At 41.5% G+C, this 15,599-nt stretch overlaps 1 protein-coding gene across 3 annotated transcripts in view; it reads right to left on the reverse strand.

Annotated features, from left to right (window-relative positions):
• USP44 (ubiquitin specific peptidase 44) overlaps window positions 1-15,599 on the reverse strand; it is a 51,130-nt gene that overhangs the window by 10,328 nt on the left and 25,203 nt on the right. For all 3 annotated transcript variants that reach the window (XM_060195567.1, XM_007523190.2, XM_060195568.1), the window contains exon 2: window positions 5,707-7,201. In XM_060195567.1, coding sequence (XP_060051550.1) covers window positions 5,707-7,131 — 1,425 coding nt within the window. In that variant the 5' untranslated portion in view covers window positions 7,132-7,201. The remainder of the gene's footprint in view (window positions 1-5,706; window positions 7,202-15,599) is intronic.

Here is a 15,599-nt window from a genome sequence, read left to right on the forward strand (position 1 = left end):
GAGGCCATTTTTTCCCATTTTGTTGCCCTTGTTGTGGTTATTATTGTTGCCACTGATGTTGTTGTTGTTGGATAGGACAGAGAGAAATAGAAGAGGGGAAGACAGAGAAGGGGAGAGAAAGACTCCTGCAGACCTGCTTCACCACCTGTGAAGTGACTCCCCTGCATGACTCCCAGGGGGCTTGAACCGGGATCCTTACGCTCGCTGGTCCTTATGCTTTGCGCCATGTGCACTTAACCTGCAGTACTACTGCCTGACCCCCCCGTAAATATTTTTAAATGAACTCACTTGGTATTTGTTATCATGCAAAGTAATATACTTAGATATAAGTATGATACATGCGTATATACCCTTAATATTTAAGGTTATTAAACTCGAGGTTCTTTTTCTTCCATCTTTCAAATTTTCCACCCCCAAATTCTGAAAATTTCTTAACTGTGATACAAATTTGCATCATACCATACAGCTTTTATAACCTCTCCAAAAGACTAAGTGATGGCACACCGGGTGGAACATACGTGTTTCAATGGCAAAGGACCCAGATTCAAGCGCCCAGGTCCCACCTACAGGGGGCACTTCTTGAGCGGTGAGGCAGCTGCAGGGTCTCTCTTTCTCTCTCCTTCTCTATCCTTCCTCTCTCCTCAGTTTCTCTCTGTCTCTGTCCAAAAAAAAAAAAAAAAGATGAATAAGGCTCTCATAAAAATACAGAACTGACTAAGATATGAAACAGCTCTAACAACTTACATAGGAAATAAAGGAACTGGAAAGAGAATGAATAATTTCAGTGACATGTTCCGGCAAGACTTAATGTCAACCACTGCATATAACTGAAGGCAGATTCTTTTTTTTTTTTTTTAACATTCTATTTATTCATGAAGAAGACAGGCAGAGAGAATGAAAGAATCAGACAGCACTCTGGTACATGTGCTGCCAGGGATTGAACTTGGGACTTCCTGTGCATTATCCACTGCGCCACCTCCTGGACCACCGCAGATTCCTTTACAGTACAAAACTCACACAGGATAAAAATGTTACCAGGCTACTTCATGCAAGCTATATTCCTATAATAGTTAACAACATAAAATTGAGTTTTAATGGAAATTTTAGATTTAGCAAACTGACACTTAGCTGTAGTCTGGGGACTCACTATAATCAGGAACAGAATTTGGTCAACTTTTCACAAGTTTCTTGAATTTTAAAAGGTGAGTATAGCCCATCTGGTAGGTGGCATGCCTAGCCATGTGCTCAGTCTAGGTGTGAGCCCTGGCAGGTTGAGAGGTGCTATGGCAAAGGAGGAAGCTCCAGTGCTGTGATGTCTTTCACTCTCTGTCTTTCTATTTGAATGGAAAAAAATAAAAGGAAAAAGGTCCAGTGGAGAGAATCGGGTGGTAGCGCAGTAGGTTAAGCGCATGTGGAGCAAAGTGTAAGGACCGGCTTAAGGATCCTGGTTTGAGTCCACAGCTCCCCACCTGCAGGGGAGTCACTTCACAGGCGGTGAAGCAGGTCTGCAGGTGTCTGTCTTTCTTTCCCCCTCTGTCTTCCCCTATTCTCTCCAATTCTCTCTCCCCTAACAATGATGGCACGATTAATTACAACAAGAATAACTAGAAGAATAAAAAATAAGGGCAACATAAGGCAAAATAAATAAATATTAAAAAATTAAAAAAAAAAGGTCCAGTGGAATGAAACCATTTATGTGGAGGCCCTGGCTCCATAAAGAAAAAAAAAAAGTCATTCCAGAAACCGTCTATGGTGTCTGATAACCAGTTACTTGAAAATTGATTAGATGTTTAGAGGGGAGAGAAAGTAGTTGGTACAATAATTTTTACTGCAGAATTCATCAATGAAGGGGAAAACAATCACATAGCCACATTATTTTAAAGGTGAAACACTATCTTTTTGGAAAGAAAGTTGTCACCAAGTATCACAAGTCCCTACTTTTTGACAAAATAATTCCTCTATGACTCTAAGCAAATCATTAGAAGAAAACTGTATTAGTCTCCTAGGAGGTGGTTTAGTAGATAAAGTGTTGGATTCACAAGCATGAGGTCTGAGAATTGATCACCAGCATCACACATACTATAGTAATGCTCTAGTTCTTACTCCTTCTTTCTCATGAATAAATCGTTTAAAAATGTATTAATCGGGAGTCGGGCGGTGGCGCAGCGGGTTAAGCGCACGTGGCGCAAAGCGCAGGGACCGGCGTAAGGATCCCAGTTCGAGCCCCCGGCTCCCCACCTGCAGGGGAGTCGCTTCACAGGCGGTGAAGCAGGTCTGCAAGTGTCTATCTTTCTCTTCCCCTCTCTGTCTTCCCCTCCTCTCTCCATTTCTCTCTGTCCTATCCAACAACAAAGCAACGTCAACAATGGCAATAATAACCGCAACGAGGCTGCAACAACTAGGGCAACAAAAAGGGGGAAAAATGGCCTCCAGGAGCGGTGGATTCATGGTGCAGGCACCGATCCCAGCAATAACCCTGGAGGAAAAAAAAAAAAAATGTATTAATCAGGGAGTCGGGCGGTAGCTCAGCGGGTTAAGCACACTTGGCGCAAAGTAGAAGGCTCCCGGTTCGAGCCCCTGGCTCCCCACCTACAGGAGTCACTTCACAAGTGGTGAAGCAGGTCTGCAGATGTCTTTCTCTCCCCCTCTCTGTCTTCCCCTCCTCTCTCCATTTCTCTCTGTCCTATCCAACAACGACAACATCAATAACAACAATAATAACTACAACAACAATAAAAAAACAATAAGGGCAACAAAAGGGAAAATAAATATTAAAAAATTTTAAATTTATTAATCAACTGAAACATAATAATGGTAAAGTAGAAAATTGTTCGCAAGTCAGCAGTAGGAGAATGGTTAAATTAGATTGAGATGTTGAAAAACAAACAAAATAACAAAAAAAGAGCGGGCTAATTAGGTGGCTCAGAGTTAAGAGTTCAGAGTTCAAGGCCCAGGATTCCACTTGCAGAAGGGAAACTTCAGAGCAGTTCTGTAGATGGAGCCGTGCTCCAGGTGTCTTTCCTTCTCTTTGTGTGTGTGTGTGTGTGTGTGTGTGTGTCTTACTCTCCCTATCTCTCTCTAACCCACTATCAAAAACAAAAAAACAGTTCCTGGGAGTGGTGGACGCATGGAGGGACCAGGCCTCAGTACAGCAATAACCCTGGTGACACCCCCGCCCCCCAAAAAAGTACAAAAGATTACAAATATAAAAAATTCTTACATTATTAAACAAAGAAAAAACAAAAGTTAAATTCAACATGACTACATAGCAGGGGGAAATGTGCATAAATATATAGTGAAAATAAAGACTGGAGGGAGTCGGGCGGTAGTGTAGCGGGTTAAGCACACGTGGCGCAAAGCGCAAGGACCAGAGTAAGGATCCTGGTTCGAGCCCCCGGCTCCCCACCTGCAGGGGAGTCGCTTTACAGGTGGTGAAGCAGGTCTGCAGGTGTCTGTCTTTCTCTCCCCCTCTCTGCCTTCCCCTCCTCTCTCCATTTCTCTCTGTCCTATCCAACAACAATAACATCAAAAAGAACAACAATAATAACTACAACAATAAAAAAACAAGGGCAACAAAAGGGAATAAATAAATATAAAAAAAAAGAATTAAAAAAAAAAAAGACTGGAAGGAAGTATACCAAAGTAGTAATAGTTTCTAAGTATGGGTTATAGGATTAATAGTATTAGAAGATGTTTTCTTCTGCATAGAATTACTGTATTGGTGTGAGGGAGACAGTAAGATGGTTATGCAAAGAGACTTTCATGCCTGAGGCTACAAGGTTTTAGGACAATTCCCCATAACACAAGCCAGAGCTGAGTAGTGCTCTGATAAATAAATAAATAAATACTCCTGACATCTGACAATTATGTAAAACAATGTTAAATCACAAATAAGAATTTGAAAGAGAGAACTACCGTGTTGTATAGGTTTTCCATGACTATATGCTACTTTTATTTATAACACAGTATTTAAAATTCTGCATACAAATCACAGTCACCTTAAAATGTCTTTTCCTACTTGGTTTCTGAAACTTTGTCCTCTTTGGCTTGGTTAGGTTTTGCCACCAGGGCTACTGCTCAGGCTCAGAGCTGGCACGATGAATCCAATGCTCTCAGTAGCCATACCCCCCCATTTTATTTGATGGAACAGAGAGAAATTGAGAGGGAAGGGAGAGATAGCTAGAGGGAGAGGGAGAGATAAGACACCTGCAGCCTGAATACGGGTCATTGTGCATAGTAATGTGTGTATTTAACTGTGTGCACCAATGCCTGGCCCTTTTATTTTATTTTAATTTTTTGTATTTATTTACTTATTTATTCATTCCCTTTTTGTTGTCCTTGTTGTTTTTTTATTGTTGTAGTTATTATTGTCGTCATTGTTAGATAGGACAGAGAGGAGGGGAAGACAGAGAGGGGGAGAGAAAGATAGACACTTGCAGACCTGCTTCACCGCCTGTGAAGCGACTCCCCTGCAGGTGGGGAGCCGGAGGCTCGAACCGGGATCCTTACACCGATCCTTATACTTTGCGCCACATGTGCTTAACCCGCTACACTACTGCCTGACTACCTATTTTATCATATTATATTTGTGTAAGATAGAGATAGAGAGATAAAGACACAGGCACTGGAAGCATTCTTCAGTGCTGTTAGAGCTGGGTTCAAACATGGACTATGCACATGACAAAGCAAGTATGCTCCCAAAGTAAGCTACCTTGCCAGCCCATTCCTTTTGCGTTTCTATTAAAATTCCCATGCCAATATAGCAACATATTATCTGTTCCTCTGAAATTAAACCTTCATTATCTCACAGAATAAACGTAATGTCATTAACCTAAGAAGCCATTCGCAGCAGCTGGAAAGTGTTGAACTCTCGAGCATGGGGTCTGAATTTAGTCCCCGGCATTACATGATCCAGACTGATGCTTTGCTTCTCTAGCTCTTCCTTTTTTCTATCATTAATAAATAATTGCATCTTTAAAAAAAAGGGCAAGCTATTTCTTACAAAAAATAGATTATCATGAATGAGCTGACGTCTTTATACATATACAAACTTTTTATTTATTTAAACTTTTTTTAATATTTATTTATTCCCTTTTGTTGCTCTTGTTGTTTTATTATTATTGATGTCGTCGTTGTTGGATAGGACAGAGAGAAATGGAGAGAGGAGGGGAAGACAGAGAGGGGGAGAGAAAAATAGACACCTGCAGACCTGCTTCACCGCCTGTGAAGCGACTCCCCTGCAGGTGGGGAGCTGGGGGCTCGAACCGGGATCCTTCTGCTGGTTCTTGCACTTTGCACCACGTGCGCTTAACCTGCTGTACTACCACCTGACTCCCACAAACTATTTTTAAAATTTTAAACTATTTTTTAAAGTTTTAGATAGAAGGAGGGGAGAGGGAGAGGGAGAGGGAAAAGGAATGGGAAAGAGAGGAGAGCAGAAGGAAGAGAGTGAGGACATGGGTGAGGGCAAAGGAAAGACCTTACAGCACTGACGCTTCCTTCAGTGCCCTGGAGGCCAGGTGTGACCATGGCTCATACACATTAACAAAGCAACACACTACCCAAGAAAGCTATCTTGCCAGCCTTTACAAACTATTTGCACCTGAAATCAGCACTAGGTTGAACAAGGCATGCTGTGAATGTTCTGTTTTGTTTAGATTTTATTTATGAATTCTCCAGATTAAAGACTTAAAGAAAAATTCATACCTGACTAAGAAGTTGTCCATGAAAAATATTATTCACAACATTCAGAACTTGTTTGATAAGTTTCCGTTGAGAAGTAGGAATAAGAGCTGGTAATCTGGTACCAGTTGTCTCTAGTTCATGTTGTATTTTATCCAAAAGTTCACATAGAAATTCCTGAGCATCTTGTTGGGCATAACCACGAAAGGCAGGAATCAGTCTCCACACTGAGTGCAACATAGCAAATGGTGAGACTAATGCCCATTTTCCAGACCACATGACTTGGAACAGAGTATGTAATTCATGACACAGAGAAATGTATTGTGAATCTGGCTCTTTTGGTTGAATAAGTTCCATCTTTCTACTCTTTGATGCTCCACCACTTAGTCCTGATGATAAACTTGGGTGTCTGGTGGGAACAGAGATCATATCTTTTTCCTGACATTCATTCATTTGATATACTGTATCTGTGACAGGCGGAGGCTTAAAAGATGATCTTGTCTTATCACTAGTTGTCACAGCTAGCCACTGGTTCAGATCAAGTTTTAAAAAACACTGTCGAAAAATAAGTAAATGACTCAACACCTGAAGAACAGAATTCATATAGCAAGTATTTCCCAGATTTCTCAGTCCTGTTACACCAGGAGTTACTACTGGCTTTCGCCTAGCTGAAAAATCAGTGATTTTGTTTAATCTGACATCTTCTGAGGTAGAAATTGTATCTGTTACTGGTGATTCTGCGGTTTGTAGTGGCACTTGAGCAGGGACTATTTCTACTGTGGTGGACTGAGCTAGACCCTGCAAACGTAAACTCTTTCTTGGAGGCATACTTTCCAAGTCTGCTTTAATCTGATATTCTAATTCTTGTCGTCTTTTCTTAACTTCTCTTTTTTCCACGAATTTTTCCTGAAATTGTTCCTCTTGCTTTTTTCTTCCAATGGGTGATTGTTCAAACCAAGTTCGAAAGATCTTACCCATTAGTGTCCTTCTCCTGTGCCAAAGAGCGGTGTACATTTGATCTTCATTCTGAAACAGAGATTGGGTGCCATCCTGTAGGAAATACGAATCATCACTTGTACCCACAGACCGTAAAACTTTTCCACTACGAGTGGTACAGTGATAATTCTGACTTCTGATAGCACTTAAGGTACTTCGTAATAACTTCAGGTCTCCAGTTGCATTGTCATTAAGAACATAATCATCACAAAGATAACAAAAAACATACATCTCATTCACTTCAAATGCAATAGGATGACTGCTTTCTTGAAAGTGCTTGAGTGCATGTTCTTCGATATATCTTCCACAGGCAACGTGGGAACAGCTGAGGCAAGCCCAGATCGACTCAGTTGTGTTGCAGTCCACGCAATGCCATTTCTGAGGATTGAGGATGGAATGGTCTTGAGCCAGCCGCAACTGCCTAATGTGTTTGCACGTGTCCATTGCTAGCATTTATTCAGTCTAGCCGAGAAATACATAATCCAAGTAAGTCTCTGTTCACAGTACTTGAAGCATCTGAAATCTGAGCAGAACAATGTCAATTTTTAATAAAATAAGAAACTTATTTTTTTAATAAGGTATTTCCCCAAAAGTAATTACACAGACTTGTCCCCTCTGCCCTAGCAATTTTTGGCTCATCTGCTCTAATGCGGTTCTAACTTTGGCCTTGCTCGAATCTCTTTCCACCTTGCTTCATTTTGTTTCCTCCTAGGAGTTTCCTTTTCCCCTTTTGTTGTTTTATAGTGTTGTTAGTGATGTCGTCATTGTCGGATAGGACAGAGACAAATGGAGACGGGAGGGGAAGAGAAAGACACCTGCAGACCTGCTTCGCTGCCTATGAACCTGGGTTCTAGGTGACTCAGGTGCTAGGAGACTCAGCCTTTTGAATAACCATTATGCTGTATCCCTAGTCCAAATAAATATTTACTGGGTTGTTGGAAAAATCATGATGCATTTTTAATTTTTTAATTTATTTTCCCTTTTGTTGCCTTTATTTTTCATTGTTATATTTATTATTCTTGTTGTTGATGATGATGATGATGTCATCATTGTTAGAGAAATGGAGAGAGGAGGGGAAGACAGAGAGGGGGAGAGAAAGACAGACACCTGCAGACCTGCTTCACCGCCTGTGAAGTGACTCCCCTGCAGGTGGGGAGCCGGGGGCTCGAACTGGGATCCTTACGCCGGTCCTTGTGCTTTGTGCCAGATGTGCTTAACCCGCTACACTACCGCCAGACTCCTGATACATTTTTTTTTTTTTTTTTGCACAGAAAAATGTTATGAGTTTCCGACAACCCAGTAAAGGGTATGTGCACACCTATTTTCACTGCAGTCAAGATATGGAGACAACCCCCTGTCCCAAAGACAGATGAGTGAATAAAGAAGACACATTATGGGGGCCAGGCTGTGGTGCACCTGGTTGAGTGCACACATTACAGTGCCCAAGGACCCAGATTCAAGCCCCTGGTCCCCACCTGCAGGGGGAAAGCCTCACGAGTGGTGAAGCAGGGCTGATGCAGGTCTGTTTCTCTCCCTCTCTATCTCCCCTTTCCCTCTCAATTTCTCTGTCTCTATAATAAAGATAATAATAAAAAAGACACATTATACATACAAAGTGAATACTATTCAGCTATTTTATTTCTTTCTTTATTGGGGGATTCCTGTTTTACAGTCGACTGTAAGTACAAGTTTGTACGTACATCACATTTCTCATTTTTCCACACAACAATACAGCCCCCACTGGGTCCTCAGCCATCCTGTTCCAGGGCCTGAACTCTCCCCCCACCCCCACCTCAAAGTCTCTTGCAATACACCAACTCTAGTCCAAGTTCTGCTTAGTGTTTTCTGATCTTGTTTTTCAACTTCTGCCTGTATTCAGCAATTTTAAAAAAGGATGGAATATTGTCATTTGTGACAACACAGATGTACTTGGAGGGTATATTATTACTAGAAATAAATCAGAAAGAGAAATGCATTTGCATATGATCTCACTCATGTATGAATTATAAAGAAACAGACTTAAATCAGTCTTTGGGGGCTGGGAGATAGTTCACCAGGTAGGGTACCTGCACTACCACGTGCTCGCTCAGTCCAGGTTTGAGCCCTGCCATCACATGGGAGTTGCTCCAGTGCCGTGGCTCTTCTTCCGACTCTGTTTAAAATAAAAAATGACCAAGGGGCTGGTTGAGCACACACATTGGCATGAACAAGGACCCTGGTTCAAACCCTTGCACTCTGCCTGGAGGTAGGACGCTTCACAAATGGTGAAGTAGGGCTACAGGTGTCTTATCTTTCTCCCTATGTACCTCCCCCTTCCATCTCACTTCTCTCTGTCCTGCCAAATAAAATAGAAAGAAAAAAATAAAAAGAAAGAAATGGCCACTAGGATCAGTGGATTAGTAGTGCTGGCACTGGGCCCCAGCAATAACTCTGACGGCAATTTAAAAAAGAAGCGATCAAAGTAGCAAAATCATACATACATGTGGTCCTGGTTCCAAAAAAAAACCCACCCTTGAATTCAAACCACGGGAATGAAGATATCAGATGAGCAGGGCAAGGGGGAGCAAAGGGGGAGGCCAACACATGCTGGTGAAGTTTGGGCACTGGGCAGAGTGCAGAGAGGCCCAAGAGGTGGCACAGCACCTGACTTGCAAGCATGAGGCTCCAAGTTTGATCCCAGAATAAAGTGCTTTGTCTCTCCTTCTCTCGTTAATAAATAAGCCATTTAAAATGAGGTGCAAGAAACATCACGGTGCATTCTGAAACACACAGTAAGGTAAACTGGCAGTCTTAAAATGGTTTTTAAGTTTCTCCTGCCATCTAGTGGTGAACAGTGAGTAGTAGCCCCTTTTTCCACACAATTTTTCTTAAAAATTGGGGGTGACTTCACTCAGGTAGGCCTTAGGAAACATAAAGATGGGGCTGGGGCTGGGCAGCGGTGCGACCTGTGAAACACACAAGTCAACAAGCACTAGGACCAGGGTTCAAGCCCTTGGTCCTCACCTACATGTGGGGAGCTTCGCACGTGGTGGAGCCGGCTGCAGGTGTCTCTCTTCCTCCTCTCCTCTCTCTCCCTTGCCCTCTTTCTATTATAATAAAAATAAATAAGACAAATTAAATAAGAGACATAGAAAGAAAAAAACCATGATAACATGTTAATTAGGGCGGCCTGGGAGGTGGCACAGTGGTAGAGCTCTGAACTAAAAAGCAAGAGGTCCTCAGCTTAATCCCTTATAATACATATGCCCGAGTGCTGCTTCTTAAACTGGCTAATTCTGTCTCACGAAATGGACAGAATGCATCACTGGGGGGAGAGACTTGGTGGAGCTGGGGAAACAGCATAATGGTTATGCAGAAAGACTCTCCTGCCTGCCTGCCTGCGGCACCCAAGGCCCCAGGTTCAATCCACAGCACCACCATAAGCCAGAGCTGACAAGAACCAGGGTTCAAGCCTCAAGTCCCCACCTGTAAAGGGGGAACTTCCAAGAGTAGGGAAGCAGGACTACAGGTGTCTGTCTCTCTTTTGCTATCTCTCCCTCCCCTCCAATTTCTGTCTCTATCTAAAATATAGAAATAAAATAGGGCTGGGGAGATAGCATAATGGTTATGCAAAAAGATTTTCTGACCTGAGGCACCAAACATCCCAGGTTCAGTATCCAGCACCACCATAAGTCAGAGCTCAGCTGTGCTCTGGTTAAAAATAGTAGTAATAAAAAACAAGAAATAAAATGTAGATGTGGTCTATCACAGCAGATTCAAGGACACTAAGCCAATGAAAGGGAAGGGGACTGAAAATGAAGCTAACAAGTTGGGGTGGAGGGGATGGACCTGTGCATCTGTGACAATGGTCTTGATAATCATCATTTCCCTCAAAAAAGTGGTAAAAAAGAATGAAACACAGCAATGAAGACAGCATCATGGTTATGCAAAGAGACATATATATATAAAACTGGGTTGGCAAGACCTAAACATACTTTACCAATATCTGCATTATTATAGCCCTATATCAGGTTACTAGAAGCATAATCAAAGTATTGATCTTGAAGCAGAAAATTTTAGGACTGAATTTTTTCCCCCCAGCTCCTAGGACTGAATTCTACCTTTGCCATATACCTTTATATATGATTTAAGCCAGAATATTAACATTTAAATTTTTTTTTTCTTCATTATACAATAGTTTGTACATGCGAGGCGGAGCTACGAGCAGCAGATCGCTTTCTCTCCTCTCCTCTCCTCTCCTGGATCAACTAGGAATACCAAAGGAGACCACCCGGACCGAAACAAGACAGGACTAGAATGACCACAGAAACCCAGTAAATCACCCGTGAGTACAAACACGCGTGGCTGGTGACAGAGAGGAGAGAGGGGCCTAAGGAGAGATTAAGTGACTGCTAACAGTTCGACAGTTTGTCAGTGGAGACACCACCTCCAGTCTGCTCCACCAACAAGGGGACAACTGAAGGGAGGAAAGGACTCCCCAGAGACTCACCAAGTACAACTCTGAGTCTCCATTGCTACTACCCTCAGAATCTGGAGCAGCAAAAGGGAGGGACACCAGGGCACAGAGATCTAACCGGGAAACTCAGGAGAAGACCTATACCTCGGTGGCATAGCTGAAGGGCTGTGAAAGTCTCTTTGCATAACCACTGGATTATCTCTGCCACACCCTGCTTTATCTCTTGGTCAGGAGTCAATGATTAAGCCAAGAAGCCTATTGATAGTTTAAAAGCCCTCAGGCTACCATAGCCTACAGGGGAAAAAAAAAAAAAGGCTTTTACACCACTGAACTCCAACTCAAGGATTGAAAAAACTGTTAACTTATATAAAATGGTTAAAACAACAAGAAAAAATAATGGAGACTCGAACCAGGACAAGAGTCCAGCTAAAAGTCCTCCAGAGGGCGAAGCACAAAACAACGAGTTCAACATCCAAACATTAGCTAAGGAAATAATAACAGGAGTGAGTAAAGAATTTGAAAAAATTGTAATCAGAACTGCAGGAACAACAAATGAGAATATGGAAGAAAATTCTAATAATCTCATGGTTATTAGAGAGCTGAAAGCTCAAATTGCTGAGCTAAGAAGGCAACTAGCTGAACAAGCTAAAACAGTATCAGAGCAGGGCAACAAAATAGATGAACTCCAGAAAGCAGTAGAGGGCAGAGAGAATAGAATCAATGAGGCTGAAGACAGAATTAGCAAGATTGAGGATGAATTAGACACAACTAAAGAAGAAGTAAAAGACCTCAAAAAGAGATTAAGAGATGCTGAAAACAACAACAGAGTCCTATGGGATGACTTCAAAAGAAACAATATACGCATTATTGGCTTACCAGAGGAAGAAAGAGAAGGGGAGGAAGAAAGCATTCTCCAGGCCATAATAGCTGAAAATTTCTCTAGTCTAGACAACACCAAAGACATAAAGATTCAAGAAGCCCAGAGGGTCCCAAACAGAATTAACCCAGACCTAAAGACACCAAGACATGTCATACTTAGACTGGAAAGGAATAAGGATAAAGAAAGGATCCTCAAGGCTGCAAGAGAAAAACAAAGAGTCACCTACAAAGGAAAACCCATAAGATTAGCAGCAGACTTCTCCATACAAACACTACAGGCCAGAAGAGAATGGCAAGATATCTATCGAGTGCTCAATGAGAAAGGCTTTCAGCCAAGAATACTACATCCTGCTAGATTGTCATTCAGACTAGATGGAAGCATCAAAACCTTCTCAGACAAGCAACAGTTGAAGGAAGCAACCATCACCAAGCCTGCCTTGAAAGAAGTTCTGAAAGGTTTCCTATAAACAACCAGACCACCACAAATAGAACATATATCAAAACACTCTAAAACTCTACAAGAATGGCGTTAAAATATCTTCAATCTTTGATATCAATAAATGTGAATGGCCTGAATTCACCTATTAAAAGACACAGAGTAGGAAGATGGATCAGAAAACACAACCCAACAATATGTTGTCTACAGGAAACTCACCTAATGCAACAAGACAAACACAGACTTAAAGTGAAAGGATGGAAAACCATCATTCAAGCCAATGGCCCACAAAAAAGGGCAGGAACAGCTATTCTCATATCTGACATGATAGACTTTAAAATAGATAAGATTAAAAAAGATAGGAATGGACACTACTTAATGCTCAGAGGATCAGTCAATCAAGAGGACTTAACAATTATTAATATCTATGCACCCAATGAGAAGCCATCTAAATACATCAAACTTCTACTGAAAGAGCTACAGCAATATATTAATAGTAACACAATCATAGTAGGGGACTTCAACACCCCACTATCTCAACTTGACAGATCATCCAGGAAGAAAATCAGTAAAGACATAAGGGAGCTAAATGAAGAGATAGATAAACTAGAACTATTGGACATTTTCAGAGTCATTCATCCCAAGAAACTGGAATACACATTTTACTCAAATCCACATGGATCATTCTCAAGGATAGACCATATGTTAGGCCACAAAGACAGCATCAGCCTATTCAAGAGCACTGAAATCATCCCAAGCATCTTCTCAGACCACAGTGGAATTAAACTAACACTTAACAATCAACAAAAGATTAGTAACAGTGCCAAAATGTGGAAGCTAAACAGTACACTTCTTAACAACTTCTGGGTCAAAGAGGAAATCAAGGAAGAAATCAAAATGTTTCGAGAGTTCAATGAAAATGAAGACACAAGCTATCAAAATATTTGGGACACAGCTAAAGCAGTCCTAAGAGGGAAGTTCATAGCTATACAAGCACACATTAGGAAACAAGAAAAGGCACAAATAAACAGCCTGATTGCACATCTTAAAGACCTAGAAGAAGAACAACAAAGGAACCCTAAAGCAACCAGAAGGACAGAAATTACTAAAGTTAGGGCAGAAATAAATAACATTGAGAATAGGAAAACCATACAAAAGATCAATGAAAGTAAATGTTGGTTCTTCGAAAGAGTAAACAAAATCGACAAACCTTTAGCCAGACTCACAAAACAAAAAAGGGAGAAGACCCAAATAAATCGGATAGTAAATGAAAGAGGAGATATCACAACAGACACTGCAGAAATTCAACATATCATGCAAGGCTTCTACGAACAACTATATGCCACCAAGCTAGAGAACCTGGAAGAAATGAATGATTTCCTAGATACCTACCAACTTCCAAAACTAAGTAAAGAGGAAGTCGATAACATGAACAGGCCCATCACAGCTAATGAAATTGAAACAGTTATCAAAAATCTTCCCAAAAATAAAAGTCCTGGACCAGATGGTTTTACAAATGAATTCTACAAAACTTTCAAAGAAGAACTAATACCTCTACTTTTAAAAGTCTTCCAGAAGATTGAAGACACTGGAATACTCCCTGCCAGCTTCTATGAAGCCAACATCACCCTGATACCAAAAGCAGACAGGGACACAACCAAAAAAGAAAACTACAGACCAATATCTCTGATGAACATAGATGCGAAAATATTGAACAAAATTCTAGCCAACCGGATACAGTAGTATATCCAAAAAAAAAAAAACAATAGTTTGTACATGCATAACATTTCTCAGTTTTCCACATAACACAACCCCCACTCGGTCCTCTGTCATCCCTTTTGGACCTGTCCTCTTGCCCCCACACCCAGCCCAGAATCTTTTACTTTGGTGCAGTTCACCAACTCCAGTTCAGGTTCTACTTGTGTTTGTTCTTCTGATCTTGTTTTCTTTTCGTTTTCTTTAATATTTATTTATTTATTTATTTATTTATTTATTTATTTATTTATTTATTTATTTATTCATTCCCTTTTGTTGTCCTTGTTTTATTGTTGTAGTTATTATTGCTGTTGTTATTGATGTCGTCGTTGTTGGACAGGACAGAAAGAAATGGAGAGAGGAGGGAAAGACAGAGGGGGGAGGGAAAGACAGATACCTGCAGACCTACTTCACTGTGACTCACCTGCAGGTGGGGAGCCAGGGGCTCAAACGGATCCTTACCCCGTCCTTGCGCTTCGCGCCATGTGCACTTAACCCGCTGTGCTACCACCCTACTCCCCTGATCTTGTTTTTCACCTTCTGCCTGAGAGTGAGATCATCCCATAGAATATTAACATTTTGGCAGTAGAGCAGCAGGTTAAGCGCATGTTGGTGCCAAGCGCAAGGACCGGAATAAGGATCTCGGTTTGAGCCGCTGGCTCCCCACCTGCAGGTGGGGTTGTTTCACAGGGGGTGAAGCAGGTCTGCAGGTGTCTGTCTTTCTCTCCCCCTCTGTCTTCCCCTCCTCTCTCCATTTCTCTCTGTCCTATCCAACAATGAAGACATCAATAACAAGAACAACAATAACTACAACAATAAAAAGGGAAAATAAATAATATTAACATTTTAAAACCTAATCAGTAAAAAACAGTGGTCATGCCAATGACACTGAATTTTTACAGGTAACATGTATCTTTATTATCCATTTGCTGGGCAAAAGCCTAATAACCAAAATATATAAGGAGTTCTCTAAACCCAGCAAGAAAAAATAATGCGTGTGCACAATGGAGAGGGGAGAAAAACAGAATCTGGGGGCTGGGCAGTAGCGCAGCAGGTTAAGCACACTTGGTGCAAAGTGCAAGGACAGGTAAAGATCCTGGTTCGAGCTCCTGGCTCCTCACCTGCAGAGGGGTTGCTTCACAAGTGGTGAAGCAGGTGTGCAGGTGTCTATCTCTTTCTCCCCTACTACCTCTCCCCCTCCTCTCTCAATTTCTCCCTGTCCTATCCAACAACAATGACAGCAATAACAACGATAAACTACAAGGGAAACAAAAAGGGAAAAAATAGCCTCCAGGAGCAGTGGATTCGTAGTGCAGGCACCAAGTCCCAGCAATAATCCTAGAGGCAAAAAACCAAAAACAAAACCCCCTGAATCCTCACTAAACAAGATATTCA

The sequence above is a fragment of the Erinaceus europaeus genome, chromosome 7, assembly GCF_950295315.1.
Source record: "Erinaceus europaeus chromosome 7, mEriEur2.1, whole genome shotgun sequence".
Classification (NCBI taxonomy): Eukaryota; Metazoa; Chordata; class Mammalia; order Eulipotyphla; family Erinaceidae; genus Erinaceus; species Erinaceus europaeus.